Source organism: Malus sylvestris, chromosome 7 (assembly GCF_916048215.2).
Source record: "Malus sylvestris chromosome 7, drMalSylv7.2, whole genome shotgun sequence".
NCBI classification, from domain to species: Eukaryota; Viridiplantae; Streptophyta; class Magnoliopsida; order Rosales; family Rosaceae; genus Malus; species Malus sylvestris.
The window spans coordinates 28,814,511-28,831,587 of NC_062266.1; the positions used below are offsets into that span (position 1 = coordinate 28,814,511).

The window sequence follows — 17,077 nt, forward strand, 5'->3', positions numbered from 1 at the left end:
AAAGTTTCCATATTGCACATGTATATATTATTCTCAGTTTTTCTCTTACTTTTCAAATTGTTTGTTCCACATTTGTTAATTTCATTATATATAAATGATTTTGGTGTGTTTAAATTTTTTTCATTAATTACTACATATTTTCTACATTCACAATGTTTGCCAGCTCGCTATATTATCAACTTAAATCAATTAAATTCATCATGCAATGCATTTCCTTCCAATTTTTTGTGATAAACTAATAGATAATTGACTAAATAAACATCCTGCAAAGTTTCAATACAAATTTCCAAGTTTTTCTTACAATTTCCGTGGTTTCCATGTAATTTTTATCGATATCGATATTATCCCGATATTTCCATCGATATTTCCGTGTTTTCGGACTACCGATATTTTCTTCCTTGGCCGTAACAGGCAGCAGAACCACCAGGTCCAAGTCATACAAGCCTAGCCACCAAATCAAGTAGAGCCGCCAGAACAAGCCGAGCCGTTAGATCTAAGTGCACGCATCAGTGCAGCCACTGGAACCAGGCGAGGAAGGTGATACCACCCTGTAAAAGAGTTGACGAAGGTGGATCCAACCCACATGCAGCCTAAATCCACCTCAAACCAAGAAAAGCCAACACCAAAACAAAAAAAATCTTGAAAGGGCATGGCCCAGATCAGGGTACAAGGCATAAATCCGAGGAATGCTACACACAAAATGGTGGGAGATAAGCACAGGAGGGGAGATGAGGTAGGTGAATGCCGGAAAGGAGAAGTCGGCATGATGTTGAGGGGAAGAAAGTCATGTATGGCGAGGGGGAGAAGGCTGGGATGGAGAAGAGGGGGAAGAAGGGGGAAGAAGAAGGGAGAAAAGGCTAGGAAGGAAGCTGCCATTGGCCCTCAGCCATAACCAGAGGCTAGCGGCGATGAAGGTAGCTGACTAGGGTTTTGTTGAGGGAGAGAGCTTTTAGAAAGAGAGATAATCTTGACCAAGTCCTTCAAATTTTGTTCTTAAGAGGCCAAAAAATTTAAATGTGTCTAGTTCATAAAAAAAATACTTTTTGAAAAAGCACGTACTAAATGCTTCGATTAGAGTATTATGGAGATCATATGATGCAGGAGAGATATGGGTCAATTCTGATGAAAAAAAAGATAAAGAAAATATAATGTCTCAAATTTTGGAAAAGAAGAATTAAGGTTTGGAAATATTGGATTTAATCGATATGGCGACAGAAAAGCCATCAAGAAATATTCGGGTGTTAGAATTGCACATATATATGTCGTTTTAAAGGGAATCGTGAGAAGAACGACTCATGGTTAGATCATAAGCTTGTTGTGTTTAAGGTCAAAAATGATAGTTTAGGCTTCAAAAACAGTGTTTTAAAGTTTGTAATAAAAATAAAAAATTTCATTTTTCCATCTGATTAATGTTTTGTATTTCTTAAGACCTCCTATAAACTTACCAAGATCAGATTAAATCTATTTAAGCCCTTTGGCTCCTACTAAAATCATCAATTTCAAAATTAATTAAACGACCTTTGGGTTTTCTCTTAAACTCTAATGGATTTAGAAAACTTTGTTCTTCAAGGTATACGTTTGTATCCCTTCTACGCATGTGTTGCGTTACCATATATTTGTATTACATTAATGTACCATATAATATGACAAATGATTGATACGACTAAAATTCAATACCAAAAACTCATTAATTAACATAGCATAAACATATTACTTATCAAATCAAATATTATACCAATATAAACATAAATATAACATTCCGAGCATTTTCCTTAAAAAATATATTTAGAAGTAACCCCAAACAGCCCATAGTCAATGTATCATCAGATACACACACACACAACACACACTAATGGAACACAAAAATTAAAAATTAAGAAGTCCATGATAGCCAAATCAGCAAATAATAACAAAAGGGAACATCAGTTAAACCACAAATCGTACGTAAGCACATTCATGAACCCAAATCCCCAATCCCACCCTATAAATACCACTCCCAACTCCCACACTTTTCCTCACTCCTCCCCACTACTCCAGTTTAACCTACACAGACTTGGCCATCCTCCGAAGAAGAAGACGAAGCAACAATTCTTCGATTTTTTATCCCCAAAAATTTCAAAGAATGCCTTCTTCCGATTCGCCCATGTCTCTAATCATTTCCAAATGCACCGTCTTCCCTGACCTGCCCTCCTCCCTCGACGACCTCCCCCTCTCCGTCTCCGACCTCCCCATGCTCTCCTGCCATTACATCCAGAAGGGCCTCCTCTTCCCCCTCCCTCCCTACCCCATCATCCCCTCCACCCTCATCCCCCTCCTCAAATCCTCCCTCTCCCAAACCCTCTCCCGCTTCCCCCCATTGGCTGGCAGACTAACCACCTATTCCACCGGCCACGTGTACATCACCTGCAACGATGCTGGCGCCGACTTCATCCACGCGTCCGCCCCCAGTCTCTCAATCCGAGATGTTTTGGGCCCTGCTGACGTCCCCGATTGCGTCAAGGAGTTGTTCGCCTTCGACAGGACCATCAGCTACACTGGCCACCACAACGCAATCCTGGCCGTCCAGGTAACCGAGCTCAACGACGCCGTTTTTATCGGATGCTCCGTCAACCACGCCGTCACCGACGGCACCTCCTTCTGGAATTTCTTCAACACCTTCGCAGAGCTCTGCCGAGCATCTTCACTATCACCGAATGAGAATTATAACTATAAAAAATTGACAATCACGAGGCAGCCGGACTTCAGCCGGAACTCGGTTCTGATCTCGCCTGCAGTGCTACGATTCCCAGACGGCGGTCCGAAAGTCACATTCAACGTGGACGAGCCATTGCGCGAGAGAATTTTCTGCTTCAGCAGAGAAGCTATACAGAAGCTCAAGGCCCGAACCAACAACAAAAAATGGTCTGAAAACGAAGACGTTTTGCTGAGCGCCGTCGAGATTCTTGGGAAGCAGAGTAACGACCCCTACCAAAACAACGATAACGGCGCGAGAGTGACGTCAATTATTGAAAACTGGTTCCAAACTTCGAACGCGAACTCCAAAACTACGGCGGAGATCTCGTCGTTTCAGTCGCTCTGCGCGCTGCTCTGGCGATCCGTGACGCGCGCAAGGAACCTGCCGTCGTCCCAAACGACGACGTTCAGAATGGCGGTGAACTGCCGTCACAGGCTGGAGCCAAAACTGGACGCATTCTACTTCGGGAACGCGATTCAGAGCATCCCGACGTACGCGACGGCGGGAGAGGTGCTGTCGCACGACACAAAGTGGTGCGCGGAGCAACTGAACAAGGGCGTGAAGGCGCACGATAACGATGGCGTGCGGGGCGTCATTGAGGATTGGGAACGGAACCCGCGGGTGTTCCCGCTTGGGAACTTCGACGGTGCGATGATGACGATGGGAAGCTCGCCGAGGTTCCCGATGTACGACAACGATTTCGGGTGGGGGCGGCCGATGGCGATTCGGAGCGGGCGGGCGAATAAGTTCGACGGGAAGATATCGGCTTTTCCGGGGAGGGAAGGAGGTGGCAGCGTTGACCTCGAGGTGGTTTTGGCGCCTGACGCAATGGCTGGTCTCGAAACAGATTCTGAGTTCATGCAATACGTGTCCAGCTGAGCCTGTAAAATGACGTTATATTTTGTTTAAAGCTTAAAAGGAGGAAAAAAGATAGGATGTGGGTGAATGTTGGGAGGATTAGTCGCATAGAAAAATTTCTTTAAGGGAGATTTTTCGGTGTGATCAGAGTATGGGATAATATATTACGCGTTAGTATTTAAATAGTAGAATATATGTGTTAAAAAGTTAATAATTTAAAAAATAAAATTTACACTACTTATATAAAAACACGTAATTTATCACGCACGTTCTAGTCACATTGAAAAATTTCTCGTTGATCAAAGAATGAAATTCGATCAGTAGTCTCCAATGACCGTTGGATTACTACGGGGCCCTGGGTGCTGATGTGGGATTGGGTTGAACGGGGGTGATTAATCTGGTCTGGTAGAACAAAAGGGAGGAATGTACTGCTGTCTATTTGTGAATTTCTTTTTATTTGCAATATAAGTATTTACTTATGTCATTTTAGATGTGTACTAATTTTCTTTACAATTTTTAACTCTTTTTTCCCTTCAAGACCTACATATATCCCAAAGTACGATAGTCAACTAGGATAAAGACGAGCATATTATTTCTGTGGCGTCAATCATTGATTTATACATTTTATAAACGTAACTTTTCTTAATTTTGTTGTTATAAACTTACTATGTGTCAATCAGTAAACCAGTTTATAGTCAAACCTTAGATGTAGTTTTGAGGCCAATGTTTGGGCCACATTGATGTTAAGTTTCTTCACCGAGTCCAGCGAGAATACGACGTCGCATCAACCTCGATGCTTTTAAAATTCTTTCATCATCTCAGGCTTTTTCAGCCTTCGTCTCAACTTCTCGACTGCCGGAAACTGGAGTTGGACCTCAGCAGCAACTCCATCTCGGCTGAATCAAACGCCTTCCCTGCCGCCGCGTCCCCAGATCCCGACCGTCCTGAACCTCAGACGATGAGCAGAACCCGGATTCTCAGAAACCCGATTGTATTCGTATTCGGGTTCGTGTCGATTTCTTGTTTCTTAATCCTCACAATCTCAATCCTGCGGCTTCCAGACATCCCGATCGGACCATACGCCGCCACAAAAACCAGCCGAAAAGCTTCACAAAACGACAAATTACCGATCGGGAAATTCGGAGAAATGACGCTCGAAATGCTGCCGGAAGATCTTCCCTTCACCGTGTTCCTCCCTTCGGAGAGGGCCTTCGCGCGCGATCTGCGGCTGAGATGGAAGGATAGCTTGTCGCCGGAGAAGATGAACGACACGTACGCGATAATTTCGCGAGTGCTGGGGTTCTCGACGGTGCCGAGGAGTATTGCTTCGGACAGTGTGCCGATTGGGAAGGAGCTGTCGTACGATTCGATATCTGGGTTTACGCTGTGGTTGTCAAAGGAGGAGGACGGGGCGGTGATGGTGAACGGAGTTCGGTCGGAGAGGGTTGATGTGAGGAGGAAGGCGAGCGTGGTGCATGTTATGGATGGGGTTGTCATGGATGCCGAGTTCCAGCAAGCGGTTCAGACTGAAGAAGAAGAAGACTGAGTGAAAGAGAAAAGAAAAAAACTAACATCTGCAAATTAACATCATGTTTTAACTTCAAATCCTGTACCCTCCAAAAATTACTCAGAGAAACATATGAATTTGATTTTGTAATTGTTTCGACTTAATTCAATAACGTACTTATTTTCTATTGATGCTCTCAGATTGAGAAACATTCAAAATCGAATCGTAATGTAAAACCCCTATACTTTTTAAGCACTGGTTGTCTCGTAAACGCACGAGAAATCATGAATCTGAATACTTCAAACGCTATGCGTTTGGAAATAAATGAACGGAAAATCAAGGATCGATATTTCGGCTCCAAATTCATTAGGTTACTAACACGGTTGAAACAAGGCGTCAACAAAGGAAAAAGAAAGAAGGAAAGCAGCGGAAATTTTAGAATACAAGACGAGTATCTCCATTATCGCTCGAAAACCCGAAAATCATATGTTCGAAAGAAGTGAGCATCGTCTGGGGCATAGCTAGAGATTAGGTTGATTGCTAATGAGGCATGTCCTATGCATCCCTCCAAAACAAACTCGAAATCCATCAAGCGCATCAGTTATCTTCTTCCAACGATGACGCTGCTCAAAAGTCCGAGCCGAACTTAAATACTTCTAGCTTCCAGCCGCAGCTGATACAGCGACTTGTTTAGAGTCTTCTGCCTTTTCGTGCTCCTTATTGTGCATCTGAAATAATCCAAAATTTTCACAATAAAATCGTAATGAGCAGACAAAGAATGATGTCGTCCCTTGTATTAATGTAAAAGAGGAATCCTAATGATAAAGTAATACATTCATGGAAATGCATCTCACCTTGTTGTTGATCAAGTTGTGAAGCGCGATAACACTTCGGATGAGGGATGAAAGATAAATAACCAACATCATATCATTTGTTTTCACTGCGCATGACAACAAGAACATGAACTCTCTAACAAAAGAAGCATTTGCACAAGAACAAATCTAACCAAAAAGCGGTTTATGCGAAAGGTTGGTTACCGGAAAAGGCCTTGACCAAATCAGAAACATTAAGATTTGGAAGTAGATTGAACACATCCTGCAAGAATTTTGAATGGTGAAATAAGAAAAAGTACCGAGTTTGACAGTGAAATTGTCAATAGGCGGCAAATATATAGAAGAACCATATTTCGTTGTGGAGCTACAAAAGTTAGATATAGATCAAACTTGCACCAAAACCTCATAAAAGATGGAGAGATATCAGATTATGGCTTGTAATATGTATATGGTAAGCCAAAGCCAGACCTGTAGGTGGTACAATATCTCGTGGTTTAATGGGAGCTTGCCATCAATAACAAGGTCGAGATAACCCCGAATCTCTTTAAGTCTTGCTTCCAATCCCTTCAAACCTGTGAGTTTCCCTGTAACCTGTACAAGGATAGGATACTAAGTTTTTTGTATTGCCTGTTATACTCATAAGAAACTCTAATCATTTCAACAACATACACCGGTCCACACACATCCATATTCACAGACATGCATGTCTGTTTGTGAGTGAATAAAAAGAGAAAATGCTAAATAAAAATCTAATAAAACCGAACCTCTGTTGCAAGAGTGCTGATGGTTGTATCCTTTACGTCTCTAAGCAAGTGTTCCACTCCTGTTAAAGGGAAAAATGGTAAATAAAAACCATACATAGGATCAAATTGACACACACCAACACACAAAGGAAAGCAAAAATTAAAATGTGAATGCAATAAGTTAGAAGTCATTCCAATCAATGTTAAAATAAAGGAGGGCATACCAATTTCCTCAACTTCATGGGCAGCAATTTCAGAAGGCGCATGAACAAACACCTTCTGACTTTTCTGGGTAGCATTCTGTACCCATACCGAAATGTTAATTCAAGTTTGTAGCATTAAAACCAGATTTCAAGTTAAGAAAAGCAATGTAAAAAAATTGTGATTCTACCTCTTTAACCTCTTCAACAGCACAGTAAGCTTTTGTGGGTATTCCCAGCTCCTTAGGTTGGACATCTATAATGACCAAGACAGGATTTGGAACATAGCTGAAAATCAAAAGGAAAACATGATATAGGGGGAAAAAAAAGATAATTATTAACGAAAGTATAAGAAAGGGAAGTATGTGCCTGTAGATGAATGCTAAATTTAATAATGTTCCGCCACGATAGAGATAAAAAAGTAAATAAGTATGCCAGAATATTTCAACTGTTTTATTAAATGCAACCTACAGGTATAGTGCTTCTTCGTAACCAACCATCAATAGTTTACAGATAACTGATGCACAACCTCAAAATTTCCATAATCTCAGCCATCTTAGTTACCGTTTTTACCAAACTTCAAGTTACACCAACAAAATGGTATAACACAATGAGGAGTAAAGAGATAAAAAAAAAGAAGGGGAGAACCGGAAGAAGTGCCCTTTTGCTTCTTCTAGTTTTAGTCAATGGAGGACTTAGTTTCTCCAATCTCAGTGTGAGCAATATGAACCTTACACGTCTCAGTTTATCTCCATGAAGTCCCTCAAATTAGTTTTGTTGACCAGACTTGTTATAACTTATAGGAAGCATTCATGATATTCATAGCCTAATGGAATCTCAGGACCAAGTAGCACTGTTTGCATAGAGTTGATAAACTTACTCATTAAATAAACCGTGAATGTCCAAGTCATTTTCTCGCAATTTGGGACCTGTGCTGTACCATCCCACAACATGCTCCTTAGCTGGAAAAAATGATGTGTCAATCTTTACATCATAACATATAATTTATGTATTGGAAATAAGAGATATAGTCTTGACTAGTACCATTTATTCTCTTCGCCATGGAATACATGGCTTCGTGGTAGTTGTGATCAAGAAACCAGATACTTGGGTCCTTGTCATCTTCTTCAAACGGCACTGTGAATAGAAATTCATGTATTACATGCGTTAAAAGTAATGTGCTTGAACTCGAAACATAAAAGGTTTTAGAATAAAAATTATAAAATAAAACATGGAAAGGCAAAATAAGAAATCTTCTAGTTAATAAGAGCACAAACCAAACTAACAAGTTAAATTTAAGGGTAAAAGCATGTAATTCGAGGCTGACGCTACATCACAATCTCTCGGAAAACCAATAAGCAATACTCGAAGTCAAAACAGTACAAGAACGCATGTATAGAGACTAGCAACGAAGGAACCTACAATGCAATAGGAAGCTGAAATAGAAAGCATATCGTGCCGTACATACACTAATACATCTCCAAATTGCACGGGTCTACGCATTCGGAAAGCAAATAAAGCACAAATATTTGCACATTTATGCTTCAAAGACATCAGTACCTCCGAGTTCAAACCGATACGAATTATCAAATTGCATTACTTTTACCTTTTCTACATCTAAATTTTGAAACTTGGTCTAAATTACGTGAGTACTAATTCATATATCAGCATACAAATGCAAGATAAATTAGTTCAGCCAATTTAATTTCAAGCTCAAAGCAGCAAATATATAGAGCCTAAGGACCAATTTTCTCACTGAGCAAACAATAATTCACCACAGCCGGAGCAAAATTCAAATTCAAAACTTCCTTAATCAGATAAAAAAAAATCGAAAATTCAAAAAAATTATTTAAAAATAAATAAAAGCAAACGAGATCCACACAGAGCCGAGAAGCAGAAGGAGTAAAAGAGCGAGAATTAAACGAACCGGCGTAGCTGTTGGTTACGTCGACGGTGCCCTTGAACGACGAGCCGAGCAGAACTCCGACGACGCGCTTGCGACTGTCTTTGGCGACCCTGTTGTAGTTGTCGACGATGCTGAGCAGAACCAGCGGGTGAACTATCACCTTCTCGATCGGCCTCGACGAGATTTGCTGCGTTTTGATCACATCCATTGCTGGATTTCTTCCGCTTTCTCTGAATTTTCCTGCTTTTTTGCGGCAATTTTTGAGTTAGCTTCTTCTGCAGGAAACCTGTCTCTCTCTCTCTCTATAATTTGTCTGTAAAAAGCTCCGTGCTTGCTCGGCTGTTCTCTCTCCTTTCGGTTGAACCTGGTAATATTATATGTGAAATACTTTTGTTTGTTTTTGGAGCAATGAGTTGGGCTCCAAAGCCCATGTTGTGACAGCTGAGCCCACGATTCATGGGCTTTATTACGGTGGACTACATTGCTTTTGGGCCTTTTGCAAATTGTTTTTATTTCTTTTATTTTTAAGAATTTTAACGAAAATCTCTCGGTACTGTTCACTTAACGAAAAACCACATTTTTACACTAAAAATTCAATCCTGGTACCATCACTTTACCCTTTATTTTGTCCTTATCGTTAAAACTCAAAATTTTTATGCCATTTTCATTAGTTTTTCTTTTATTTTTTTTTTGGGCTTTTGGCTAAAGTAATGTTGAAATAAAAATTAGTTTCGATTATAAAAGAGTCACTTTCTACTATTAGTCTCAGTTTCTGTGGAGATCAAAATTAAAATATCGACGATTATATACCAAAAATATATACATTAATTTCAACGACACAAAGATGAGTTATCAACGACATGCTAAAAACAAATCATTTTGGCCGGAAGCCTTAATTTTTTTTCTTTCATGTTATTGTTATGGCCCTGACACTTGCATCAGAGTACTCATACGTGCTCCTCTCAAAACCATTCCATGGTAGGGTGAAATTCTTACGACCCACAATCACATTAGGTAGATTGTCCAACTCATTTACAAAAGAGCGGAACCTTTGCAATGAAGTTTGTACCTACATGAGTAGAGGTTCTTACGTCCGCCCGGGCTTATGGGGCATAAGCAAGGCACACAGGAAGACTATTTGGGTGAGCCAAGGTGAGCAAATTAAACATGGGGACTCCAGGTTTCCAAGTATGGTTGTATGGCCTTATTAGGCCATATCCATAATTCCTCTTGCATAAGGCCATATCTGTAATTCCACTTGTAAGTGGTTCGGACCACCTAGAGTGTTCTTCAATCGTATGAATAAATGATGATGATTTTCGCACGCATTGTTTAGTCTCTCACGTACTTCTCTTTGCTTTTGATCATTGAATTAAATGAATCAAACGAAAACAATGGACAAGATTAAATAGGGGTGTGAGAGAAGTTAAAAAAAGTGTGTGTTTATAATTTCCCTAAATAAAATGACAGATAGTATATACGACAATTTCACTCTTTGAAATGTCATGGGTAAATAAGAAGTAAACAAGTTGTATACACTCCCCTTTAATTTGAACTAGAAGAGTCACACTTCTTGTTTCAATATTGAAATAGGTTTTAAGCTCGAATATTACTCCCATGCTATCACTATTTATTATTACAACTTCCAAAACTACTTTCAATGAATGAGATTCCAGAACCGACCTTAGAGCTTTAAGTTATTCATGAATGGCCAATTTTGCTAAACGACAATATTATATTTTAATCTACTTCAAATTGTGAAGAGAGAATTTAAACTCGAGTGCATAAAAGAGAATACATCCGAGAAAACAATGCAAATATGCTCAGATCTGCATGAAAGAGCAGTTTTAGAATCTCCAAATGAAATTTAAGAATAGTTTTGGTAGTTGCCATTACTTAATAAGGATAAAATGAGGCTGTGGCAGCAAACCAAGGTAAGTAAAAGGTATATGAGTCATATGACCAGGGCCAAGTGTAGCAATTCCATTCACAATTTTGCAGCCCAAGGAGACATTTCTCATGTGGCCAAGAGAAAGTTTCGATTTCCAAGCCATTCATACAAACAAGAAACCCAACAGAGTAAATCACAGAGAAATTAATAACAACAAGAAAGTGCACATGCAGAGAAGAATGTCCAAGAATTTCCAATATTTTAATTCAACAACTCAAATTAGCGTCAATACTGCGTAAACTTTTCAACCTCTATCTCTCCCTCCTTACCTTTCTGTTCACCCTTCATGCCAGCTGCTAAACCCTAAATTCTACAGATGGCAGCCATGGCTACTAGCTAGCTAGCTGGAGCTTCTTTTTTTCGTTCATTTTCTCATAAATTTGAAGCATGTAAATTAATGGAAACTTAAGCGCAGATCCAAAGGTGGAAGGTCCATTTCTGTCCCAACAGTGTAAGTAAAAGCTGATGCCTCCTTGCAATATTCGTTTGCATGAAATCTCAGCTTCTCTCCTTCAGATTCGTTTAAAGAGTTTATCGGGAAAAGTTGAAGGGTCTCAATCACTCTCACCGGCTCCGAAACCTGATTTATTTCTGCAATGAACGGAACATAAAACCACGATTTCAGCAAAGAAAAATATTAACCGAGAGTTTGAACACTCATGATTAGATGTGCGGCCAAGACTTCCGGTGCATACTAGAAAACCCTGAAGTGAAGAACATCAAAAAAGATAAAATTTTAACAGCTAATGATTAATTAACGTACGTTTTGGAGACGGCTTGTTCTCCTGATCTCGACGAATGATATCCTTGTCATCAATAGAAACTTTACGCCGCTTTTGTCTTTCTCTGGCTTTGTGATTCTGAAACCAGTAAAAGACGTTCTTGCTCTCGATCTTTCCATAAAAGCTTAGCTGAGAGGAGATTTTCTGAATCTGATCAGTGCTCGGCGTTCGGAGTCCAGACCTAAACAGGTCAGTCAGCACTTTAACCTGTTCAATAGTTGGATTCCAACGCCCGCACTTGGTTCCACTATTACCATTACCACCGTCACCACCACTGCGAAAACTCGATGCTTTAATGCAAAACCCTGACATGCCATCGTCCATATTTCAGCTTCAAATGGCTAGAAGCAAAACCGGTCTTTGCTGCTGCCTCAGGAACTTCTTTTTTCTGAGCCTCTACACTCAAAACAGTGTGAACCCGTGTGCATATATAATACCCTAAAGTGGATCCATTGGTTTTTTTATTATTACAATTTTTTTGCGCTACATCTTTTATTGTTTAAAGGTTTTTGATTTATTGAAATCAGCACTTTGTTTATACATTTGTCTCCGTTGTTTTTAGGGAATTTGAGATTGAATAATTATGTGGATTTGTTCGGTTTTAATTATCTTTTCCCGGTTTTTTGTGCTGAGAGAGAGAAATTAGAAATAGAGGGACATGCGCGAAAGCTGCCAATGTTCAACATTGGTCGGCGAGCAGACAAGATGAAAGTTTTCACTAAAATATAATTTTAGGGTTTGTATATAGTTCTTGAGTTCATATGCACAGTATAGATTTTTTCGGTCTTTTGTTTTTGTGCTTTTCAATTTTATAATTCTCATGCTATGGAACAGTACATAAGAGCAAGTTTGAAAGTGCTTTAAAAAAAATAAAGGAAAACAAATGAACATATCTTAAAAATTTTAAGTTTTAACGATAAAGACAAAATAAAGGGTAAAGTGAATAGTACCAAGATTGACTTTTTAGTGTAACAATATGTTTTTTCATTAAAGTAAACAATACCAAGAATTTTTCGTTAAAGTTCCTAAAAAATAATCGTTTTAGAATAACACTTATTATGTATGTGTTTTTTTTAGCAAGTATTTTTAAGTGTTTTTAAAAAACGCTTGCATACGTTTCTTAAATATTTCGTCCTACTTCTTGGCAGAAGTACCTTTTAAAGAATCATTTCCAAACAATCCAGAATTAATATTGTAAGTCCAAGATAATTAAGACATGTGAGTAAGGCCAAGCATCATAGTTAATTTAGTTGGTGTCTGGTAAAGGTCATATACACTTTGTCTGATTTGGATTGGACGGTTTTGATCGCAGCAGACTGACAAAGATACAGAGTTTGGTTGACCCTAAAGACTGATCACAGCTCAGTCAAATAGGGTGGGGAAATCGTAAACCTCCTTTTAAGGATGTGCAGAGTGGGAACATAAACAAAGCGACAATAAAGCCACCAAAAATTGAAGTTCAGGAGGGACAGACAACTCATGACCAGCCAAAAAGGTAAAAGAGAAGAGGAGACATATTGGATTTTGTTATGTCATGTGCCTCCTGTCATAAGCAACTACATCCCCCTTTTTCCAGTCACTTGGTTTGCTTCATCTTTTGCTTTAGGGTTCGAAATATATATTGAAAATTTTAGAAACGCACTTCTCATTTGATAGCAGGCTATCGAATTCTGGGAGTGATCAAAAGTGTAGGTGAAGTTTTGTACTTTAGGGTTTGTCCCTACACGGGGATTATGTTGAATGAGAAGGTTTGAACAATGGTTATAAGCATGATATATACTCCAAGAGATTTGCATGCGATTTATTTTTGTATTTGGAGTTTGTAAGTTTGAACTGTCAAGAAGAAAAGAGGAACTGATTTACGTAACACATGTTATTCTTTTTTGCGAATGAACATATATAAGTTTCATTGATAAACGAGTGTACGACAAAGTGTAGATCAAAGAAACCCTAGCTAGTAGCTAGAGGAGGGTTTTGAAAATAAGTGGATCAATCAATTCTAAGAGGAGCAAATAGACATAACCATGAGCAACTAATTAATCAAACAAAGCCAATAATCAAATAGAATGAATCTTATCATGGAGTGTATGCATGCTATTAATCTTATCAAATTTTGTATTTTTTTCTTTTTTTTTTGTTTTTTTTGCAAAAAAAGAAGATTCAAACTCGAGATCTATTTCAATAAGTAAAAAATAAATAAATAAATAAATAAAAGTTAAACTAAACGGTAATATTTAGAACCTTATTGATTACTTCAAAACAAGGATAATGGTTCATGATCCATTTAATTCAGACGTTTGTGACAAAATCCCAAGAAAAGTCTTCGAGCATGCATGGTTTGATCTCTCAAGATTTTGAATAGTATATAATATATGATTTGGTAATTGCTAGTCAAGATCGAAGAGCAGTGTGGCCAAATTGTGTTGCGCACTTTCAACAATTCCCGATGATGTTCACATTCACGAGTAAAATATTTGTCTGTTTGTACTTGGCACAATAGTTTGCTGACTGCTGTCTGTGAATGTGGTCTTCTATCTAACTCCTAGGACTCTTTAATTAGTTAGTGCCAAACTAAGTAATCTAGCTCATTAGTGGATAGGCTATGCAGGTAACAGGTCAGTGAGTGATGACTGTGATAATATATATGATCATCAGGATGTATACCAAATTTGGATAGATCATGGGTTTATTTAATTTGTTTAATCCTGGTAATACCGCACTAGGATTTTTGCTGGGTTGGCATAAGCACTAGGGTTCGCATTTGGCTGGGTAAGTGCCAACCCACGATCATCATCATCTCGAACATGTCTCCTTTGGAAGCAACTTTTGCCCCTCTTTCTGCTTATGCAGATGAATAATATTTGCTAGAACAGAGAGTTCCTAACCTAGGTAATGGTTAGACAAGTTCAAAATCTCTTTTAAACTTTTATACTAGACTTGTATTTGTCAAAATATTTTATTCTTTATAATCATGCACATGCATTGGCTGAATCAGAATTTTATATACAGAATTATGGTTGCATGATGATATAGAATGAACTATTTTGGGGTCAAAAGGAACCCAAAGTCACTCATAACTTTTTTACGCCAGACAACACTCCACATCCTTACATAAAATATATTCAATTGCCCATGACATCTTTTGAGTCTAACATGTAGACAATTCTTAATAGGTGAGACGTGAACCTGTACAATCTTGACTATGATACCATGTTTGAATGAAAATATCCAATGCAAAATCATATAGCGACGGGTGGAGAAGCTTAAAACTTTTAAGATCGTATACTAAACTTTCATCCTTCTATGTGACATTCTCATGCTCTCTCAACAGATTTAGTGTTTAAGAACATGATTATCTTAAGGAACGCATGCTTCTCGATCAAAGCATTTCACTAACAACATTTGACTGAAAAACCCAACTTCCAAATTTTAGAACAAAACATTTGAAACTAAGCCAGTATTGTTAACCATAATGAGAGTTAACTTGGAAGGGTGAGGTTGGTAAAAGTGCCACGGTGTTCTGTTTGTCTTTTGTGTTTGTCCATCTATCTAATCTATCTACAAAGCTATAAACCCTAAATATAAACCTTTTGATACAATGTTTCTGGAAAAAGAGTCGATAAGGTGTTTATGTTATGGTGAATGTGAGATTCGATAAGTAATAAGCTAGAATTAGGGCACGCGTAAAATCTAGGCCGTCCCCTAAAAATCTTGCCTTCTTTTCTACTTTCTTGTCTTCCATTTTTGCTGCTGCAGTGGAAGCTTCACCGCCATCATCCCAGACAAAAAGGCCAAAAGCCAACCCCACTCATGTCAAACCCTTATTTTTTATATTTAACGATATTAGAGAAGGATTTGGATTCTATCCGGATCCAAATTGTAAGAATTCTAGGAATCCTCATATCTTAATCATTTACTATACATCATGCAGTCAGAAATTATTCGAATTTTTTTTATTTAAAATTAAACAAAAATAATACTTAACGAAAACTAACCGTACGATTTACGATAAACGGCTAAAATGTGAAGATCCTTATAATCTTGCGAAGAGGATCCGAAGAGATCCTCATCCATTAGAGAATATGATTTTGGGGGGGAAAGGATCCAATCATATATACTAGTTGCCTGCTACCTAACATCTCATGAATGGCAAAAGGCCAAAATCATTAGACTATTAGGTTTCAAGTTAACCCACTAACATAATTTTGGTTGTTATCAATTATGATCATGCATATGCACAAGTATTGCTCTGGTGATTAGAGTTATTTTCTTCAATCTATTGTGTCACGAGTTTAAATCATAGTGGAAATTAAAATTGCTTGTATTCAAAAGGAAATTTTTTTTCAATATATATGCGATTTAGTTAGTTTCTGTTAGGGTTATTATCACAAATAGTCCCTGACATTGATCAAACACATCATTTTGGTCCCTGACATTGAAAATCAATAGAAATGGTCACTGACATTGATCAAACACATCACAAATGGTCCTTCCGTTAAAAACTCTTTGGGCAATTTTCAAAGCTTCGTAACTCAATCGTTTCTTAACCAAATTCGACCCATGATATATCAAAATGAAGATAGGAAAGTGTAGAACAAGATTATACCTATTTGGAAGCCCAATGGTTACCGGAGATGGCCAGAAAATAGCCTCAAATGTGACTGGTTCGCGGAAAAACTGGAAAACTCGCCGGAAATTGGGTAAACTTTAAACATTCATAACTTCTTCAATACTCAACAAAATTGAGTGATTCAAAAATGAAAATCATAGTTATCAACGTGACAAAGAGAATGGTACCTTTATTGACTGCTAATTCACCATGGTTTGACCGGAAAATGGCTAGAAATTGGATAACCATTTTCGAGTTAGCCAATTCCGAGCCCTTTTTCGGCCAAACTATGGCGAGTTAGCCATCAAGAAAGATATCATTCTCTTCGCCTCGTCGAGAAGTATGATTTTCATTTTTGAATCACTCGATTTCATTAACTATTAAAGAAGTTATGAACGTTTAAACTTACCCAGTTTCTGGCGAGTTTTCCAGTTTTCTGCGGATCAGTCACATTTGAGGATAATTTCCAGCCATCTCTGGCAATCATTAGGCTTCAAAATAGTATAATCTTGTTCTACACTTTCCTATCTTCATTTTGATATATTATGGGTCGAATTTGGTTAAGAAACGATTGAGTTACGAAGCTTTGAAAATTGCCCAAAGAGTTTTTAACGGAAGGACCATTTGTGATGTGTTTGATCAATGTCAGGGACCATTTCTATTGATTTTCAATGTCAGGGACCAAAATAATGTGTTTGATCAATGTCAGGGACCATTTGTGATAAAAACCCTTTCTGTTAATTGTGTTGATGCACAAAATCGGAGGTCTTGGAACAACGTAAATTCGACCGTGAATCATGCAAAAAAATAAATAACACAAGATGTATCGTGGTTCACCCCAAGGTTTGGGTTACGTCCACACTGATATTATATTTGTGAGAGTATTGTGAGGAAAAGAGAGTCAGAGCCTCTGAGGGAGATAGTGAGGCTTCTGACGGCCTAGGAATTGGCCTC

The 17,077-nt window shown here is 38.4% G+C and overlaps 4 protein-coding genes across 4 annotated transcripts; 2 read left to right on the top strand and 2 right to left on the bottom strand.

Moving 5' to 3' along the window:
* The first annotated feature begins 2,023 nt into the window (after nt 1-2,023).
* On the top strand, nt 2,024-3,841 carry LOC126629895 (uncharacterized acetyltransferase At3g50280-like). Its single transcript, XM_050300042.1, has one exon. It carries the CDS (start codon nt 2,123-2,125, stop codon nt 3,611-3,613), a length of 1,491 nt encoding a protein of 496 aa, XP_050155999.1. The 5' UTR covers nt 2,024-2,122; the 3' UTR covers nt 3,614-3,841.
* Nucleotides 3,842-4,328: 487 nt separating this feature from the next.
* Nucleotides 4,329-5,286, top strand: LOC126629903 (uncharacterized). The gene has a single exon (XM_050300050.1). It carries the CDS (start codon nt 4,386-4,388, stop codon nt 5,136-5,138), a length of 753 nt encoding a protein of 250 aa, XP_050156007.1. The 5' UTR covers nt 4,329-4,385; the 3' UTR covers nt 5,139-5,286.
* Nucleotides 5,287-5,424: 138 nt separating this feature from the next.
* LOC126629899 (26S proteasome non-ATPase regulatory subunit 7 homolog A-like) lies at nt 5,425-9,134 on the bottom strand. Its single transcript, XM_050300045.1, has 10 exons — nt 8,803-9,134; nt 7,920-8,012; nt 7,756-7,837; nt 7,067-7,163; nt 6,900-6,975; nt 6,697-6,755; nt 6,401-6,523; nt 6,137-6,194; nt 5,954-6,039; nt 5,425-5,827 (listed from the first exon to the last, which is right to left on the bottom strand). The coding sequence occupies exons 1-10, from the start codon at nt 8,987-8,989 to the stop codon at nt 5,756-5,758; spliced, it is 933 nt and encodes a 310-aa protein (XP_050156002.1). The 5' UTR covers nt 8,990-9,134; the 3' UTR covers nt 5,425-5,755.
* Nucleotides 9,135-10,914: 1,780 nt separating this feature from the next.
* Nucleotides 10,915-11,893, bottom strand: LOC126629904 (WUSCHEL-related homeobox 7-like). The gene is made up of 2 exons (XM_050300051.1): nt 11,496-11,893; nt 10,915-11,323 (listed from the first exon to the last, which is right to left on the bottom strand). The coding sequence occupies exons 1-2, from the start codon at nt 11,836-11,838 to the stop codon at nt 11,127-11,129; spliced, it is 540 nt and encodes a 179-aa protein (XP_050156008.1). The 5' UTR covers nt 11,839-11,893; the 3' UTR covers nt 10,915-11,126.
* Nucleotides 11,894-17,077: the final 5,184 nt, after the last annotated feature.